The 20,240-nt window shown below is 39.7% G+C and overlaps 1 protein-coding gene across 18 annotated transcripts in view; it reads left to right on the plus strand.

Moving 5' to 3' along the window:
• The window catches only part of NEK10 (NIMA related kinase 10), a 227,458-nt gene that overhangs the window by 21,976 nt on the left and 185,242 nt on the right, over positions 1-20,240 (plus strand). For 11 of the 18 annotated variants that reach the window (XM_026006386.2, XM_072726668.1, XM_026006380.2 and 8 more), the window contains 3 exons: positions 2,589-2,719; positions 4,444-4,542; positions 15,787-15,871. In XM_026006386.2, the coding sequence (XP_025862171.1) occupies positions 2,589-2,719; positions 4,444-4,542; positions 15,787-15,871 (315 nt within the window). The remainder of the gene's footprint in view (positions 1-2,588; positions 2,720-4,443; positions 4,543-15,786; positions 15,872-20,240) is intronic. The other 7 variants (XM_072726673.1, XM_072726678.1, XM_072726677.1 and 4 more) reach the window with 1 other exon arrangement.

Raw genomic sequence — 20,240 nt, forward strand, 5'->3', positions numbered from 1 at the left:
TGACCGTGGGGCAAGTCACTTAGCTCCTCTGTACCTTAGTTTTCTCATTTATAAAATAGTATTTATCTCAGAGTTGTTATGAGGATTAAATATATTTAATCCTCACAAAGCACTTAGAATAGTGCCTGCCATATGGTGATCACCATGTAAGTATCATCTACAGTGATGGTGGTCATGAGGATGAATGATGGTTGGGTTTTGTGCCTTTTGAAGAGGTTTTCAAATCTAAGTGCCTTTAAGTCCATCAGTTGTGGGAAAGGACAGGACATACCTTAAAATTATCTATGTCAATTTGTGTTATGGTATATTTATTATGTCCAAAGTCTCAGAAGTTGGGTTGACAAGAATAATCTGTCAGTGTAGTATGCTTTAAAAGAACTAATGGCTTAATGTGAAGAAATCTGTAAGGGGTGGCTCATGTGGATACCTTGATTGTGACAATACCAGGTGGAGAGCCATGTCACACAGATTTTATTGGACCTCCTTCTACGGTAGATGATGAAGAATACAGAGAACCTGAGGAATTGAGGAGACAAGGGAAAAGGCAGGGTTTTGGACTCTGAAGAGGGCTGGTTGCTTCAAGGTTCTTACTATTAAGTTCGTGGTCTTTGCAATTATAGCTGTCAAGTCCATCTTTCTACTGAGTTTCCATGAGTTGATTCCCAATTCTGGCTGCTTATTCTCCCGACAAAGGGAATGGCCGCAAACTGACAATTTTCTACCCATTTTCCCTAAGTGGAATGAGCTATTTTCTCTGTGCTGGCTACCTTCCCTCTTGTGATCAATAATCCACTAGTCAGGTTGTGGTAATGGCAGGGGGTTTGAAATACCTTGGACCTGGAAAATCCACTTTCTGTTTGCTACCTAGTGTGTTTCTTGTGTAACATTTGCTCATTGCTGTGACTTCATGGTCAATATAATTTAGGTTATATTTAGGAGTCATCTAATTTGTAAGGACACATTTTATTTGGTTAGCAAGTTTATCTGTACAATGGGAATACTCATGAGGATTAAGAGTATAAAGCACTTGGACACTATGCCAGGCACATAGCAAGTGCTTTATAAATACTAACTCATTTAGTTTTCATAATAACTCTGCCTCCAATTATTATTATTATTATTATTATTATTATTATTATTATTATTATTTCCATTTTGATGATGTGGAAACTAATGCACAGGGAGATCAGTAACGCTTCCAAGATCATGTAGCTATGTACTGGTAGTTTTAAATCAAGGCACCTGGCCTAGAGTTTATTCTCTTAGCCAGGAAGCCTTACTCTCTGAAGTGCTCATGGCCCTTTGTCTTGTGGTGTTTGGATTGATTGGCCCACTATTGTGAGATAGAAAGATAGTTTAACAGGATGAAAGATTTATTATTAATGTTTTGAGAATTCAACTGTAGCTGGCATATGATGAAGGATTTTTTTTTTGCTAGCCATAAAACAATGTCTTTATTATAATGTGTCTTTCTATATATAAGCTGATTGCCTAAAGGGAAGTCAAATATACTTTTTTTGGATAAGGCAATGATGAATGAGGTCTTTATGTGAATTTGTGTCACATGTTTTTGTGGAATAATATATGTATAACATATAGTACCTTCATTTAATAATTATAAATATAATGGAAAAGTGGATCCTTTATTTTTTTATATTATGTTTTACTTACCTTATCTGTAATAGTTTCACTAATTATAGACTAACCTTCATTTGTACTTTGGAAACAATAGGGTATTTGCACTATACTCAGTTTTACCATGGTACAAAAAATAATTCTCAGGGTTATCCCAATTATAGGTAGATATTGGTAAGTTAAACTGTTTTAATACTGATAACTTATAATTTATTACATAGATAATTACCAGTTCATATTGTAAATGGAAGACATACTCGAGTTGTTACGGTTAATTTAAGCAATTTTTTTCTTTTTTTTAAGCAAATTTTTACTTTTCTTGTGGTGAGTTCATGACTTTTATAAATATGGTTGACTAGTCAGGATGTTCAGACTGATTAAAAGGGATAGAATCTTCTTTACCTTTATATCTCTAACACCTGGCAAGCAGTGTGTATGATTGACAAATGTTGAAGAATGAATGATGACTTATTATCAGTTTGGGGTTTCACACTGTACCAGAGAGTTCTAGCTGAACCTGGAATCTCTCCATTCTGATGGCACATTTGAATCACCCAAGAAGCTTCAAAAACTCCTAAGGCCTAGACCAGACTATGTTCAAAGTACTTCTCATATTGAGCTGCCATTATAATCAAGGGAGACTGAAAATACATGAATAACTGTAAGATATGGCAGATGGCGTTACAAGCTATGAAGAAAAGTAAAGCAGCATAAGGTAGAGAGAATAAATGTTTAAGTCAAAAATGTTTAAATCTTAGAAAACTACATTTGGTTTGGCTATCATGTTAATTAATTGGTTTAATTAATTAACAATGAATGAAACAAATGAATGAAACAAAAACACCTCATTCCCTTTATCTGGCCTCCAACTACCTCCCTCCCCCCATTTTGTTACTTGTCTTATCCTGTGTTGAATTGTTATCCTCAGGGGTTTTATGCTTCTATTTCTATAGCTTCCAGCCATTAACTTCGATAGTGCCCAAAATAGCATGACGAAGTCCGAGCACGTCATCAAGGTGGGTGGACATAGAACCCGAGGTCAGTGGCATGAGTCCACCGAAGCTGTTGAACTTGAAAATTTTAGGTAAGAATCTGGTATCTCCTTTGCCTTCAGCAACCTATTCTAATTAGCCCAAAACTTGGTTGGTCACAGGAACTAAAATTTAAATTTGTTTCAAAATTTACCATGGGGATTCTTAACTTAATACTTTTAGCTAGTGCTTAAATCATTCCCGAAATAGTGTGTAAATACAGCTTGATGGCTGCAGGTGGAACCGACCTGGGGATTTCAGGACACCTTGCTGAGATGCCTTTGGCACTTGTTCCATGAGGAAGTGGTTCCAGGTTATTGACCTGGCTGATTCCAGGCTTTGTCTTAACATTTTGGTCTGCTCATACCTTGCCAGCCATGAGGAGGCCTAAAAGAAGCATTTGCACTAAACAGAAATGGTGGCTAAGGATTGTGGTTGACAAAGCAACTGAGGTTTTCAGTTGAAGGGATTGCACCTCACCTTTCACATGGAAACCCTCAATTCAGGTTCATCTCTCCTGTCGCCATTTAGACCTCCTAGAAGTGGCACATTCTTGTGGGCCACTCCCCTTCCAGGAGCATGTTCTCTCAGGTTTACCATGTACTGACTGACGTCATTTGGTACTAAGTACCATGTAAATAATGAATGGCGTGAAATATCAAGATGAATATTCTAGGATGATCGTTTGTTTATTTGGCCTAGGTTTTGTCTTCCTGTCATTTTATGACAATGAATTTGATAGTCTACAAAAGTCACATGATGTGACATGGTGTATATTTACCATTAAATATTAATGGTAATATTACCATTTAGTGAGGAACACTAAATTCTTTAAAAATTCTTACCTATTCAGTCTACTAGTGTCCATGTACTAAGATTGCATTACAACCCTCAGCTGGAAGGGGTAGGGATGTGCTGTCCAGTGACATCTGAAAGACTGCAAAAGCAGCACAATACAAATGACAATATAAGGTCGTAGAACTTGCCTTTGAGGTGATATGTTCATGTAATTCTAGCTTATTTGACCTGGTCTTAAAATTGGTCTTTTTAATATGCACAAAAATAGTACATCATATATTTTATAATGATAAATATAATGCACCATTTTGTGCATTTATCTCTTATCTTCTCCCAATTTTAAAGTGGAATGTTTTACAGTATTTATAACCTCTTTAATTAGCTATAATATCAGAAGAAAGAAGCTAAAGATGGGATACCTCCAGACTTTGTTAAACACATACACACACACTCACACACACACACACACACACACACAACATGCAAACAATCAGCAACCACAGAAATGTTCACAGTTGAAGGGGTTTAGCTTGTATTTAATAAATCCATATTACCTACAAGGAAATACGTACAATTAGCACTGGTGTTAATAGTTATAGCAGTTGGTGGGTTTGTGGGTCAATAAAAGAAGAGGGAATTGTTTACTGCCTCATGCACAGTATCTAGATAATGTGCTCTCATCATTCTTTCTCCTTCTATCCCCCTTTCCCCCGTCTGAACAAGTTCAGCTATGAAGCGTTTATGAGGAATAAGATGGTGAAATGAAGTATATATGCTTGATTGTAATCTTTATTATTAACTTTATAATTGATTTTCTAGTTCTTCTTTTAACAGTTGATATGTGCCTTTAGTTTTATGTTAAATCTGGAGAATCCTTCAATAGCTGCATGAATACAAGTGTTCTCTGCCTGCATTGGGAAATTTGAGGCAGCCTAAATAATTTCTATTACAAAATGCTTTTCTGTTTTTTCCATCTCAGTATAAACTACAAGAATGAGAGAAACTTCAGCAAACATCCCCAGCATAAACTATTTCAGGAGATCTTTACAGCCTTGGTGAAAAATAGACTCATCTGCAGGTAAGATCACCCCAGAAAAGACCAACAATTTACCCAAGAATGGCATATCTTGTATGTCTTATTTCTAGCATATGGTTTGAAGCAGTTTATGAGATTGAACACAACATACTTAAAGGATAAAATAGAGCAAATATCATTTAGAAGGAGGCAAATGACTACGCATTGCAGTCAATCTCATTTAAATCACTCTGGTTAAGTACTGCATTTAGCCAAATATTATGATAGATAAGGTAAAAATGGGAAAACACCCATGTTATACTGTTTTTCTTATTATTCTTTTTTTAAAAATATTTAATTTATTTATTAATGAGAGACAGAGAAAGAGAGGCAGGGACACAGGCAGAGGGAGAAGCAGATTCCATACAGGGAGCCCGATGTGGGACTCGATCCCAGGTCTCCAGGATCACACCCTGGGCTGAAGGCGGCACTAAACCGCTGAGCCACCTGGGCTACCCTTTTCTTATTATTCTTACTTTAAATTTGAATACTCAGAAGGAGTTTATTGCCAGCGTCCTTATGAAACAGACGTTGGATAAATCGATGACCAACATCCTCATGGCACATTTTTGTGGTTGATACAGAACTAATTAAATGGGCTGCCCCAGCCTTGCCTGGGGAAAGGATGAATGTGTAACCCCCAGGCATGGCCCTATGATGATATTTCTTCTCAGGTACAAATCAAATGTTCTCTCCATTGCGCTTCTTGTCTTAACACAGATGCAGTGTTGGGACTGTAGAGAAGGATTAGCAAGGCCTCTAGATTCTGTCTCACAAACATCAGGGGTTTTCAGTGAGCCATTGACTAGAGGTAGATTGCAGTCAAGGCTGAATTTTCTATTCATTTGGGCTGCTTGAAGTGAGAGCTGGTCATGCAGTTGCCTAATATGAAGGTGGCTCCCAACATTGTGTCATGGTGGGTCTTGCCTTCTACCCTTATCTGGAGGCCCAGGCTCTCTCTCCCAAGCATCCGCTGAAAAGAGGCCTGTAAAGAACCTTTACTCTTCCCCATTTCTTTGGGACTTGATTGAGATATCTGAATTCTGCCCCAGTGAGATGGGAAAAAAATCACTCCTATTCTGGAAAATAGGAGAAATATTAATAATTTAATGCCTTGACCGAAATAAAACTCTGACTTGGTCCAGTGCAATAACTGACTTTAAGTAGAATAGTATCCTGGTGGGTCCTCCATGATGAATCAGTTACTAAAAATGGCTAAGTGATGGTCTTATGATTTGATCGCTTGAAGGGGGTTATTTAATATTATGTTATTTAAGTATTGGACACTGGCTGCCAAATACATTGGTTTGGTGTAAAGCAATCCAGGATTGGGACTGCATCTGCCTTTGTACTTGATTCAGGCAGAGGATTATTAGACTGGCTTAGATGATACAAAAAACCTAAAATCTTTATCATGTTTATGGAATTGGTTCCCTGTTCAGTTCTTGACAGTATACTCAAAGGTTGTTGAAAGATTAATGAATTTGGGGCACCTGGGTTGCTCAGTGGTTGAGTGCCTTTGGCGCAGGTTGTGATCTTTGGGTCCTGAGATTGAGTCCCATATCAGGCTCCCTGTAGGGAACCTGCTTCTTCCTCTGTCTGTGTCTCTAACTTTTTCTCTGTGTCTCTCATGAATACATAAATAAAATCTTAAAAAAAATGAAAGAAAGATTAATGAATTCTACAAAAGACCTAGGGTTGTCCTGGACCGTTTTCTTCTTGAGCTTGAACAGAGTAGAACAGTGGTTAGTAGCAGAATAATTATGCCTGAAATGGTATTAGGAAATGACATTCTTTAATTTGTTTTGAAGATAGCCATCATGGACTCTTCAAGGGATGTCCGATAGACTATTTATCAGGTCAATACTTTAAGGAAGGAAGAATAATTCCTGTATTAAAGATGTGAGAGATGTTGCTGTGTCCCCAGTATGAGGGCACTAGATGCAGAAATTGTTAGGAAACTAATTGGGCAAGGGTTGGCATCGAACAGTTGAAAATATCTTAACAATTCTGAAGTTAAGAAATCTCTTGTCAGAACCTTTTCAAATTCTTAGTGATTAATGAGACATCTTAGATTGGATGGAATTACTGGCTTGCAACATGAGTAGTCCCTGGAAATCTTCAAACTAGGAAGAGATGATTATAGATCTGTTTTGCTTTCATAGTATGAGAAAGAATTTAGGAATGTTGAACATCAAGGGCATCCTTTTATGTCATCCTCTGGCTGCCGACAGATTGTTACGTTCAGTTCTATTCTAAAAGCAGGGTTGGGTCAAAGATGGCTTAAGTGTAAAGGTCTTCCATTGTTTCTCACCCCATATGACCTTGCTAAAATAGCCAGAATGGCCTTTCCTCCCCTTTTCCCTCTAAATTCAGACTTACAGAAGAATTACATCTAAGGGCCATTTCTGGTATAGCTTCCTATTCTATTTCTTTGCAAACATCAGATTTAATGTTGGCTGGAAAATTTGGATTAAATTCAATAAGTAAAATTTTGGATATCTACTATATCCAAATATAATAGTGGGAAGGAAGAGAGGGTAGAAATACAAAGATGAATAGGACATGTGATCCCTTTCTTCAGCATCTACTTTGGCCAGCAAAAGAGTTGCCCACTATTTTAGTACAAGGGAAAATATGGTGGTTATAAACTACTTATATCATGACAACTAAAGACTGGTGGAGGTTGAGGGACTGTGGACTTTGGTCCAGTTCAGGTTGTAGACAAGATTGGACATATTCAAGATGCTATGCGACTCAATTTTGCCCTGAGGATATGGCTGATTGGGAACTTTGTCTCATGTGTGGAGTGTGAGCCCTTCCAGCTCCTCTGTCAGTTTATGTCTGAATGATGCTGTTTTTGTTCTATTTCATTCTCCCCAACTGCAGTCTTCCCCTAAACCACACTTCTGGATACCTCCTTTCTGGGTGCTTTTCCTAAGACTGACCTGTGATTACTCCCTTGTTCTCAGAAATGAAATCGCCAGGTGGCATCTGAAATGAGACAGGACTTGTTAATCCAGGGTCAGATAAGGTAATGCTGTAAGCACTGCCTCACAGTAGATCTCAAAAGGGCAAGTGAAAGTATCGTGTCTGAAGCTGAGGTTACTCCTGGTTACATGTGGTCGTAAGTCTTGCTGTGTGGCAGAGTATGGAAGCGAATTTTGGCCTTCCAACTTTTCTTTCTGCCATAACATCATTTGCCTATAGGAGAGTCTACTATTAGAAGATAAACGCACCTCCTCTCCATTTCATCTGCCTACCCAGGAAAGTACAAAGGGTGCTTGGTATACAAGATTGGGTCGATACCAAGTTGTATAGGGAAGTAAAAGTTGTCACAAACTTGACACATCTTCTAATTAAGGATATGACCTCTACTCAGATATCTCTTCCCAGTATCTGTTCCTCTGAGCTCCCTCTTTGTTGGCCCATTCCTTGCTGATTTCCAGACATTGTGCAGATCCTATAACACAGTGCAAATATAACATGATATACTTGTGAAATGAGCTTGCAAATCTGGCTAAAGATGTAGAATTTCCTGAAGATACTAAAAGTGATGGTGCTGAACTATTGGAACCAGAGTGATGAGGCACTGGCAGAATGAGATCAATGATAATTGAAGAAGAGGCTATTAACCAGGACGATGACAAAGTAGGACTTCAAAAAAAGCACTTTTGGACCAGCAAAGGTTAGGAGAGGCCTTTAGGAAAAATTGATGACTCTTTCTAATATATTGCAAAACTGAACCTCTTTATGCTGCAAAAGTCTAAAATGAATTCAAGGATGCTGGATCATGTTTATGATTGCCCCAAACATCAGAATCCATCCTTGCTTTGTTTTACTTATCAGGGCAGAGTTGTAATTATAACTTAAATTGTGTTAAATGTAAAATAAAATAGATCTTAGTTTCATAGTATATATTTTAAGATCATGTTTTCATTAAATCCTATTACTGCCTATTTAATATGACATTTGTTGTTATTTAAAGTCAGTTCACTTAACTGGTCTCTTCCTGGTATGATTATCCTACAATTGCTAGGATATCCTCTCTTCCCCTGCTTGTAACTTTTGGAGAGATAAGTATATAAGGTTTTCAAATTTCAGTTAAAAGAGAACCACCTGATCCATTTAGCATGACCTTTTTGGTCTAAAAATATAATCACTTTTCTAATAAGAACAAGTTGGTGTCCTTATTATCTTACATCCCATTTTTGGAAATATCTACTATAAATGTGGCATATCTTGGAAATGATCTGTAGAAGTCAAGATTGGGAAGATATTTATTTATATTCCACACAAAAGCTTAAGAACTGCTTGAGATAGGAGGCGCCTGAGTGGTGCAGTTAGTTAGGCATCTGATTCTTGGTTTTTGGCTCAGGTCTGATCTTAGGGTTGTGAGATCAAGCCCTGCATTGGGCTCAGTACAGAGTCAGCTTGAGTTTCTTCTCCCTCTGCCTCTCTCCATCCTCTTAAATACATATATATATTTAATTTTTTTTTTTTTTTTTTTAAGAATCTCTTGAGACAGGGAATAGCTTCTGGCCAGAGCCTTAACAATTAGGAAATGCTATTCAAAGTGTCCTGGGGACTTCATGGGAATTTCTAACCAAGAGGTTATTTGTTTACCAGAGACCTTTGCTGTCCATATCTAAGCTAGGTCTAGGTCATGATGGAAGTGACTCTTCTTTGAGCTTTATCTGATCCTCAGCACTGGCACTCCAGACCCTGTCCACAGAGGTGAGAGGAAAGGACCAGAAGTTAGGATACAGCAGCAATCTCTTCAGCTTCTTGATTTAGTTCTTGAAATATACAAAGTTGATGGAGAGATGCTTTTTCTGTGATTTTCTTTCATCAGGTAGCAGACAGGCCAATATGGGCTTTTGATGGTTCCTCCTCACCTAGGAAAAGAGAATTCTGGTCACCTTGGTAAAGTCCTGTCGTCCTCTAACGGCCAGGATAAAAACACCTGTTCCGTATTGGTTCACAAAGCCCTTTGAGATCGAGCTGTTCTTACTTGGCTTATCTGTTGTTTCTGCCTGTCGTATGCGTTGGGCTCACCAAGGTCAGAGCAAGCCCCTCATTATACCTTGGAGAGTTATTTTCTTTCACCCCTGAACCTCTGCCTATGCTAATTCTCACCTTAAGCCTGCTGCCCCCACCTCTTAGCCTTCCTGGCTGTTCTGGTCTCTCAATTAGCCCTGCCCCACCTCTTCCCTCTCATGGCCCTGGGCTCCTGTTCCTCCCACCATACTCTAGGCTTTGGTGTTTTGTCTCCAACTCAAGTCATTAACACTGGTTTTATAGGGAAACATAGAGGCTGAGGGTCTTCATGTAGTGGAATTCTCTGCATTAAATTATTGTGAGCACCATAAAAAAATATGTGGATAAAGAAAATTATAAAAAATGAAAAATTACCCTTTATACCTCTCTTAGAAATAGCTGAATTAATTCTTGCTATATTTCCTTCTAATCTTTTTTACAATTCTGTGCTTTTTTCTTCATTTATATGAGAAATTATTACACACATACAAATCCATATTATGCTTTTATCCAGAGTAAAGTTTTTAAAAGAGCTGCATCATTGTCTTTTTGTCTTTTTTGTTCTAAGTTTCACAATCTTAAATGTGGAAAGGAAGAAAATAACCTTCAAGAACCTAGGATTTCACATAATCCTCAAACAAAAAATAAGCATTCCTGTTCTTCTCATCACCTAACTTGGAGTAAATATTTAACTTTTGCATTTTCATTTCCCCTCAAAATGTTAGTCTCCACACACACACACACACACACACACACACACACAAGACATCATCCAATTATAGAGGTAGAATGGAACATGAAGAAAAACATCCAGTCCAACCTCATTTGATAGATGCAGTAGCTGAGAGGTTAAGGCCAAGCTCAAGGTCCTCAGGCAGGACTTAACTGGTATTCTTTTCTCCTATGCCTCACTTGTTCCCAGGTTCTTTATTAATCAAAATATATTTAACATTTTCTTTCAATTTTGCACCAGGAAAGTATCACTTCAGTTATCATGTTCTCTTTTCCTCTATCTACTACTGCTTCTTGCAAAAATCATTCACTTGGATGTCTAACAGGCATGAAGTTAAAATGTCTTCACCTTCCCAGGAAAGCATTGCCTGTTCTTGGGCCACATGTAACCACTAACCAATTAAATGTGGCCAAATCAATAAATGACAGCTTCCATCATCCCTTTATCAGCTTTGCTCTGACAGACTTTACCTTATAAGTTGTATGTAGTTGCTGTTGATTCATCTTTTGTTTTACATATTGGTTAATGGACTTTTTCTTCTTTGGAGACCCCGAAGTTGACATACCTTAAATAGTACCTTTGATTTTTCTCACCTAACTTGCCCTCCCTGAGCTTTTCTCTTCCCCATCTATTGACCTGGTCCAAGCTGCCACCATTCCTTGCTTGGACAATTACACTAGGATAACCGGGCTCCCAGCTTTGATTGTTGGCTACCTACATTGTTCTCAACACTACTTCCAAAAGGATCCTTTCAAAATTTCTTTTAGATTGTATTAGTTCTTTGCTTAGAGTCTTCTAGTGGTTCTGCAGGGTCCTTATTCTTATTCTACAAAGCCCTTCAGATCTGGCTCTTACCATCTTTCTGATTTCAACTTCTGTTACTTTGTCTTCTCTCACTTTGCTCTAGCCCCATGAGTTTCCTTGCTATTCCTTGCACAAACAACAACACTCTTGCTCAGGGACTATATATATATATATATATATATATATATATATATATATATATATATATCTTCTGCTATTCTGACCTAGATTCACTCTTCAATTCACTTGAATGCTAATTTTATCAGAGAATCCTTCTCTGACTGCCCTAAAGTAGTATCCCCTAGACTCCTTAAACTCTTAATCTTTGTTGTCCCACATTGTATACCACTTCATATAAATTTTTATTAGTTTCTGTTTATTATTGGCCTTGTCCCTTTAGAAGGTAAGTCCCATGAACACAACTGCATGGTTTTGTCCTTTGCTGTACCCCTGGGCGTGTAACAGTGCCTGGCTACCAATAAGTGATGAGTAAGTATTTGAAAGCATTCTACCTCTGAAACTTCCATCAACTGTGTAGAAGAAACACCTGTAGACAGTCCTGTCTGCTCAATATCTCCCTGACTTTAGGACCAGTAATGACCCATTGGATGGACTTCTGGTTGGGCACCTATTTGGGGCTGGATTTAGTGGGCAACTCAGAGGAAGAATAAAGACCCCACAAGGAATAGTGGAACAAGTCAATAAAGATTTCTTGAATATTCATCTGTAATTAATTTTTTCACACACATTCTTTTTTCTTCTAAGTTTTACCATGTCTATTTTGATGTGAATTTTACTTTTCTAGTATTTACCCCCCCCCCCCCACAACAACTACAACAACAACAACACAGGGCTCTGTTTTATGAATTTGTGATAATATTTATTTTGAAACAGGCTTCAATTTCTTCACTCTTAAATTTTGAGTCAAAGGCAGAGGTTTTGTTGTTGTCTTGTGTGTTAATGAAAAGGGAAATTTAAGTTACACCCCACCATGAAGATGCTACTTACTCTGAGTGAGAACCAGAGCGAAGCATGGTACAAATGAGGTCTAGGGTGAACCTCTGGTGTGTGTCAGCCCCTGGATTCAGCTAACATCAGACTGTTTGGCTGGCTTGTTGATCTTGGTACTTGCAGGTTTATGATGCAATACCACAGTCCCATGACTGATTTTTATGTGGAGCCCTCACATCATATATTGGTTTCTTTCAAAAAGGTGAAACCCTAACTACCCCTCTTTTCAATGATTGTGTGGCCAGTGCCATTTTTCCTTCCCTTTTTGTATCGATAGCAGAAAGTGACGTGTGATGCTGAAAGCCATGTGGCAGGTGGTCATGGACAAAGGCCGTGGGAGCTGATCACGCTGTCATGTATTAATAGTCCTGCGAAAGAAGTGGCAAAAGTTCAGTCACAAGAGGGTATAAATATTTGCCTGCTCATGAATCTGCTGCTGTGTGGCGGTTATATTGGGACATATCCTCCAGGGAAACAGTATCTTTGCAGACAGACAACTTTTTCAGAGCTGCCTCAGAGGACCCCCGGCTGCTCAACATTCCTGATTCCACAGTAAATGTGCTGGAGAGTCATTGTCTCCTTAGTCACCCCTGCCTGGGGGACCTGGAGTGGGGGTGGGCTGAGAAGGGATTGAAGGAGCACAGAACTCAGCCCCCGGTTCTACTCTCACATGCAGTCTTGGGCCAGTCACACAGCTCCTTAGAGCTGTAGTCACTGACTCAGTAGAACGAGGGTACCTGTCTTTACAATTGGTCATTATTTTTCTCTACAATTCTCTGGTTGCACTAAGTTGTGTGTTTCCTAGTCCCCCAACTCTTGGCAAACAGAGATATATATCATCTTACGGAACACGCCATTCTTCTTGAATACCAGAGCTCTATCCCATGTGCTGTGTCCTGGTGGGGGGTTAAGGGCTGGGAGCCAAGAAAGGAACAACTGCTCCTCCAGAGGTCGGTGCTCAGAGAGGAGAAGTCAGAGGACTCAGACACCAGGAATTCTATTTACATTTACAACAGCCGAGGCCAGAATCATGTAGAAATATTAATAGCCTTGGGATTTGGTCCCAAAATTGCAAAACAAAAAATGCCATTTGCCTGGAACAGAACTTTTAACACGGACTTTTCTGGAACTCTTCATTTATTTGTATTCCTTTAATAATAATAATTTTAAGAAGCCTATTCTGGAATTTTTTTATTTTCTTTTTTAGAGGAGGGGGAAGGAAATAGAAGAAAACTTTTCATATTTATTTTAATATGAAAAACATTGCAAAGGTCATGAACTTTCCCTGTGAAGAGTGTATATAGTTAACAGGAAAAATACCAGTGCACACATATTTGTAGTATGAATCACCTCTTAATATGGCTTTTCCTCTAAATAATGAAAAGCAATCAGCATTAAACCTCATCAGGTTTTTAGCAGCTGTTGCAACTTGATCATTTTTTCTGTTAGATCTTTGGGATGTCCTATCTTTGCACTCCAGTTTAGGCTACATGCTATCTTTAGCTGACCCCAGCACCTGAAAGGGAAAGCAGTCATGTGCCGTCTCCCTATTTATAAAGATTAAAGGTATTTTGTCTGTAATAGGAGCCTCAGAATAACCACATCCTTACAAATGTTCCCATAGGTGATTGTTTTAAATTCAAGTGTATTTAGAGTTTGCATTATTTTTCCCAACACAAGGAAGTCAAGATGAACTATAGGGTAGCTTCCCAGTGTGGCCTTGGCTAATTCTCCCTGGCTGGCAGCCCTGGTATGGGTTGATCCTGCTTTTATTCTTAAAAGAAACTGAGCTTTGCCTCCATAGCAAATGTGTCAGTGTCATGGTGGCTGGGCTGGAGGAGGGCCATGATTTGATGGTAGCTATGGTGGGCAGCTCCTGCCAGGAGTCCTGGTGATGGTAGGAAGAGCAATTCTAAGCCAGTGATACTTTGGGGATGTCCTGCTCAGCGAGGCCTCTGCCAGGGACTCTAATCTATCAGGAGCACTCAGGCATCCCTGAGAATATAACAATATGGGAAAGCATATTTACCAATCTCCCTTCTATGAGCTAAGTCATAGGGAATGGCAATTGGGAATGGAGTGAAGTGGGGTAGAGTGGAAAGTGACATCTCCAGTGACCTTAGATGGTTGTCCTGCTTTTGAGGAGGGTGGGTCTCATGCACTCAGTTTTGAGATGTGCAGGTTTGGGGACAGAACTGAATTGCTCAGGACCACAAAGGAGACGAAGCTCAATTCTACCACCAAAGGCTAAGGATGAATATGAGTCAGGCCAGGCAAGGGTTGGCTTGGGACCTCAGCTTAAGCAGATGTTGCATTTGATGGAAGGGCAGATCCTTAAAGTATCCTAACCTTGCTGGATACCTAACTAGCTCAACTGTGGAGGTGGGAGAGGGTGCGAGAAAGTATGTGGATTCCAGTCTGGAATAGCTTTTGTTATCTTCCTTAGTTTTTCTTGGCTATCTATGGAATAGCAGACACTTTTTGTTTGAGGGTTTTGTTAGCATTTGCACCAAGTGCCACTGTCAGACTGAGATGAGGGTTGCTTGAGATCATGTCCGTGCTTGCCTTCCCTTTTCTCCTTCATGCTCCCCACTCCTGGTGGTCTTCCCTGAGGGCATGTCCTCAATCATTCACCTACATACCAACTTTCATCTCAGGCTCTGCTTCTGGGGAAACTGTTTTATGAAAATACTTTATCATGGTGTTTTCCAAACTGTCCACCAAAGTGCCCTCGAGATTACAGAGAACCCTCAGGGGTGTCATAGGGTCTTCTAAATTTGCAATGAACACAGAGCTACTCAGTATTCATCAGACCCAGTGCAAACTACTCCAGATACTTTATGATTTCCATATGAAGGTTGTGCTTCCTTCGTTTAAATGATGGCTTGTCTTTCTGAAGCTGGGTTTTCCATAGTTGTTATGATAAAAGTACGATGTGAAAATCAGCTGGAAAAGGAGATGAAGGTGGCATAGTCTCCAATCTGATTACAAGGCTTGAGAATTTGTTGAGTGCACGCACAGGTGCACAGCACCCCATTCATAAGTAAATGTGATCAAGAATAAAATAGAAACAGTTTTCTCATAACGTATGTGTATGAGTTTTTTGAATGGATACTAAGTTATCGGGGCATACATTCTTATTGAAGTTGAATCTAATTTTTTTTAAGATTTTTTTTAAGTTTATTTATTCATAAAGACACAGAGAGAGAGAGAGAGGCAGAGACATAGGCAGAGGGAGAAGCAGGCCTCATGCAGAGAGCCTGACGTGGGACTCGATCCCGGGTCTTCCAGGATCACGCCCTGGGCTACAGGCGGCGCTAAACCACTGTGCCACTGGGGCTACCCCAAAGTTGAACCTAATTACTGGAACTTTTAGCTATTTCTTTTGGTCCGGCACTGCCCTTAGCCAGTAAGGGCACTCGGAGCCAAATAATTTCGGGGCTTCTGCTTAATAATGATAAAAAAAACAGTTTGTATGTATTTTGCACTACAATGGATTAGGTGTCCAGGTACCAACAAACACTCCCTATTACAGATTAAATTTGAAATAAATTAATGCTATTCCTTTGTATGTTTCTTATTCTCCTTCGTCTTGTGTTGTTCTGTCATTGGCCTTTTAAACATGGACAAACACACTTTCTCTTGTTTTCTTCTTTCAGAGAGTGGGTTCATCGAGCCCCATCTATTCATTTTCTGAGAGTGTTAATCTGTCTGAGACTTCTAATGAGGGATCCATGTTATCAGGTTGGTTGGAAAAAATAAAAATAATTCTTACTTGTTATGAAGACAAGTAAAAAAACTGGGGCCACGTTAACTTTTTTTCTCTCTCACAACTCAAGAGGTTTAAGATTTCAGAGGTATCTCACCTGCTATTTAAAATATCTGAGAGAAATGACAAAAAGTCTATATATTTCTGCTATATTAACTGTGGGATTAAGTAGATGGAACTTTTGTTGTATGTTCTAAACCACTGGCAATTCAGAGCAGTGTACACTTGGCCACACCTTTTAGTGTGTTCAAGGCTAAGCAGCTGACTGGGTCAAAGTCAGCAGTGACAAGCAGCGGCCTTCTCGGGGGGCTCCAGAGGCAGCCAGTGGAAAGGCAGTGCCTGGTGTTTTAGCATGCTGCAGAGTCCATGCCCTTCCCCACATTTAGCCTCCCACTCTGAGTTAGAGGTGATCAAGGAACCTCCTACTAGTCCCAAATGAAGGTTGCAAGGTCAAGAACCTTTCCCTCCTCTCACTAGTTTTTTTTTTTTTTAAGGTTTTATTTATTATGAGAGAGAGAGAGAGAGACAGGGAGAAGCAGGCTCCATGCAGGGAGCCTGAGGGGGGACTTGATCCCGGGCCTCCAGGATCACAACCTGGGCCAAAGGCAGTGCTAAACCGCTGAGCCATCCGGGCTGCCCCTTCCTCTCACTAGTTAATGGTGTGTGCTGTCTCTCATTAGTGCTTCTTAAACTTTAATGCACATAGGAATCCCCTGGGAATCTTAAAAATGCATATTCTGATTCAGCAGGTATATAGTGAGGCCCAACTTTGCATTTCTAAAAAGCTTCCAGAGGATACCCATGCCCCTAGTCTGTGGCGCATACTTTGCATAGCAAGGATTTAGTGTTTTCAAAGTGAGGCTCTAAAGAAAACTTACCTAACAATTCACCTGGACCTTGAAAATTAGTTCTTCCAGTATGGCTGGTAGATAGCTGCCTCCATAAAGCAGCAGTTCTCAAACTTTTGTGTGCATTAGAAACACATGGAGGACTTAATGATTGCTAGGGCCCATCACCAGTTTCTAATTCACTAGGTTTGTGGAGGGCCTGAAAACCTGCATTTCTAATAAGTTCCCAGGTATTGCTGATGCTGCTTGTCAGGGGACCATGGTGTGAGAACCACTACTCCAAAGCCTCAGGTTTGCTTATTTAGTCATTATTGTTTCTGCTTGCCGGTGTTAAATATCTAGGATGTTCTTATTATTCATACACATACTTCAGTAATTTTCATAGATTTTTTTTTCCCCCAAAAAGCATCTCCTTTTATACTCTGTCCTGATAAGCTACTAGGAACCTCAGACCACTTGGAAGATCTTTTATTTTTTATTTTATTTTATTGATGAATTGTTTGAGTCAGAATGTGTCTGACTCCAATAATGGTCTTTTTCAAACTTGGCACTTAAAAAAAGTATTTTGGTACTAGTCAGCTATAGAGCCTGCTCTGATTTGAAACTTCTAGGATTCATGGTGGTTCCACATCTTTCCTTTAGAAGAATCACCACTTCCTCATGAGCAGGCTTTGTGCTGTTATCATCCAGGTAACCCTTTGACTGTGGGCCTCAGGATATAGAAAGCCAAATGGCTTTCTGTCCTGATTGCTCGAAGTTTTCAGGGAAGACAGTATCCTTTCCCCACTATGACCAGCTTTACAGAACTGTGTTCCATGCATTTCTGAGCTGCTATTTGCAATTCTGTATTGGTCATATCTAATAAGGGTGGACCATGTGTCCCATTTTGCCTGGATCAGTTCCAGCATGTATTCATTGGTCCCACTTAATTATTAATAGTACCCTCTTTGACTCTCATGCAGGTGGATTGTTAGCAGGAGATCTATTTTTTTGACTTACAGAAAATAACAAGATAGATGTTCTCAGAGATGTTCTGTTTGTTCAGAAAATTGATGACAGTTGTTTCATACTCTGCTGATCTCCATCGAAGGTATTGCCTTTCTTAGTCTAATTCTTGATGGATTGGTACAGGGTTGATTGCTCTGCTCTCTAGAAAAGAGTTCAGTGACCTCTTTGTTTATGGGACTTTGTGACTAAACATGTATTAAATGAAGTCTTTCCCTGATTTCTAGCCTTTCCATAGAAGGGGATTCTCTCTGAATCTCTCCTCCTGGCTTTCTTTCCACAAAGAAGAGCATGTGCTCAGGCAGTTGTTTAACTTCTTGAGCTGCCAAAAATCGTTAGCCAAAGTCACAAAGCTTTGCTGGGATTTACTATAATTTATGCCGGTGAATCTCAGCAAGACTTCACCTTTGCTAGGTGTTCCTTTCGTCTCTTGTTGAGTCAGTGCTACAGGATCCATGGTGGCTGATCCAAACCATGTCCACTTCTTATACCCCAACCCCCTCCTACCCCTGTTATTCTCACCAATCACAGCATTGTCTGTTTTATGGAGAATACCAAAGTCATCCCAGTGGGAGCTCTCTTATTATCTCTTCTCTGTTGCTTGAAATATTTGGATTATCTTGAAACTTTATGTTCTTCTTGTTTCAGAAGAAATATCCCTCCTCCTTGCCAAGGCTTTACCCATCTATCCTTTTTCTTAGTGTGTTAGCGGCTCCCTTTCTATTTTCCATCGTCATAAAAATGTCCTTTCTTTGACCCAGATATCCCTTCAAATCTTCACCTTACCTTCATTGCTACATTTCTTGAAAGGTCAGGCTATTTCTCTTGAATGTAACTTCCTTTCTTTCAGGATTAATGGGCTACATAACTTGTGCACTGAATTCTGTGATAAGGTTCCCTCTAGGAGCTATGCTTCAGTCAGCATTCCTTGATCCAGAAGTTGCAAACTGGTGGCTCATAGATTGGATCTTGCCTGCCAGGGACTTCAGTATATGTTAATGGAGATCCAGGTGAGAAAAAACTGGATGGAATGAAAGAGAAGCCATTTTGAAGGTATAAGTGCCTAGAGTTTGTCATAATCTTTTTTAAGATTTTATTTATTCATGAGAGACATACAGAGAGAGGCAGACACATAGGCAGAGGGAGAAGCAGGCTTCTGCGGGGAGCCCAATGTGGGACTCGATCCCAAGACCCTGGGCTCATGCTCTGAGCTTAAAGGCAGACACTCGGCCATTGAGTCACTCAGGTGTCCTGAGTTTGTCATAATTAAAGAAAGACCTATGTTCTGAGATTTCAAGTATAGTAGGAGTCCCAAGCAGGACAATGATAAATCTGGACTCATTACTACTGTGAAGCCATAGCATATTACTTATCGAGGATAAAGTGAAAATCTTAGAAGTTCCCAACCAATGATTATGTTAGAAACCACAATACAAAGACTGTCACGCTGCCTGACCTTATCCCAGAACCTGTGTTCCTCATCTCCTGTAGTAGCACACAGGCTTTGCCACATTTTCTGTCTGCCTTCACCCTTCCCAAGAGGTTCTACTTTTTCTTCAGCATTTTGTGTTTTTTTCTGTATTGTTTACTTTATTATTTACTTGCTCTTTTTCTTTCTTTTTGTTTTTAAGATTTTATTTATTTGAGAGAGAGAGAGAGAGAAAGAAAGAGAGATGCAGAGATATAGGCAGAGGGAGAAGCAGGTTCCCTGCAGGGAGCCAGATGAAGGACTCAATCCTGGATCCCAGGATCATGCCCTGAGCCAAAGGCAGATGCTCAACCACTGAGCCACCCAGGTGTTCCTACTTGCTCTTTTTCTTAAACCTGCCTTCCTAAATGTTAGCCTTCCCAAAGTTCTTTTCTTTGATCATCTTCTCCCCTATCTTCCACGCTCTTGGCTTTAACTCTCATGGTTGGCATTGTTGTTTTTTGCCCACAGGTACCTATCTCTGGTCTCAAACTTTTTTCTTTATGTAAATGCCAAATTTCCAGGGGTATTTTGGTTGGCCATGTGGATGACACAATAGTATTGTGGTTCTCGAAGTGCGATCTGGGGACTGCTTACAGGTCTCTGAAACCCTTTCAGGCGTTGTACCGGGCCAAAAGTATCTTAAAAATAACGCCATGATGTTGCTTGTCTTTTCACACACACTGTCTTACATGTGTACAGAGGCTATAGGATGTGTAATGATGTCATGGCTCTGATGGCTGATGAAATAGTGGCTTGTGTACTCCTGTTTTTAAAATTTCTCACTTTTTTCTTTTTTTAAGATTTATTCATTCATGAGAGACACACAGAGAAAGACAGAGACATAGGTGGAATAAGAAGCAGGCTCCATGCAGGGAGCCCGATGCGGGACGTGATCCAGGACCCCGGGATCATGCCATGAGTGAAAGGCAGATGCTCAACTGCTAAGGCACCCAGGCATCCCTAAAAATTTCTCACTTTTAACTTCTGATTTGGTAAATAGATATAACCTACATAAACAGA

The sequence above is a fragment of the Vulpes vulpes genome, chromosome 11 (genome assembly GCF_048418805.1).
Source record: "Vulpes vulpes isolate BD-2025 chromosome 11, VulVul3, whole genome shotgun sequence".
Lineage (NCBI taxonomy): Eukaryota > Metazoa > Chordata > Mammalia > Carnivora > Canidae > Vulpes > Vulpes vulpes.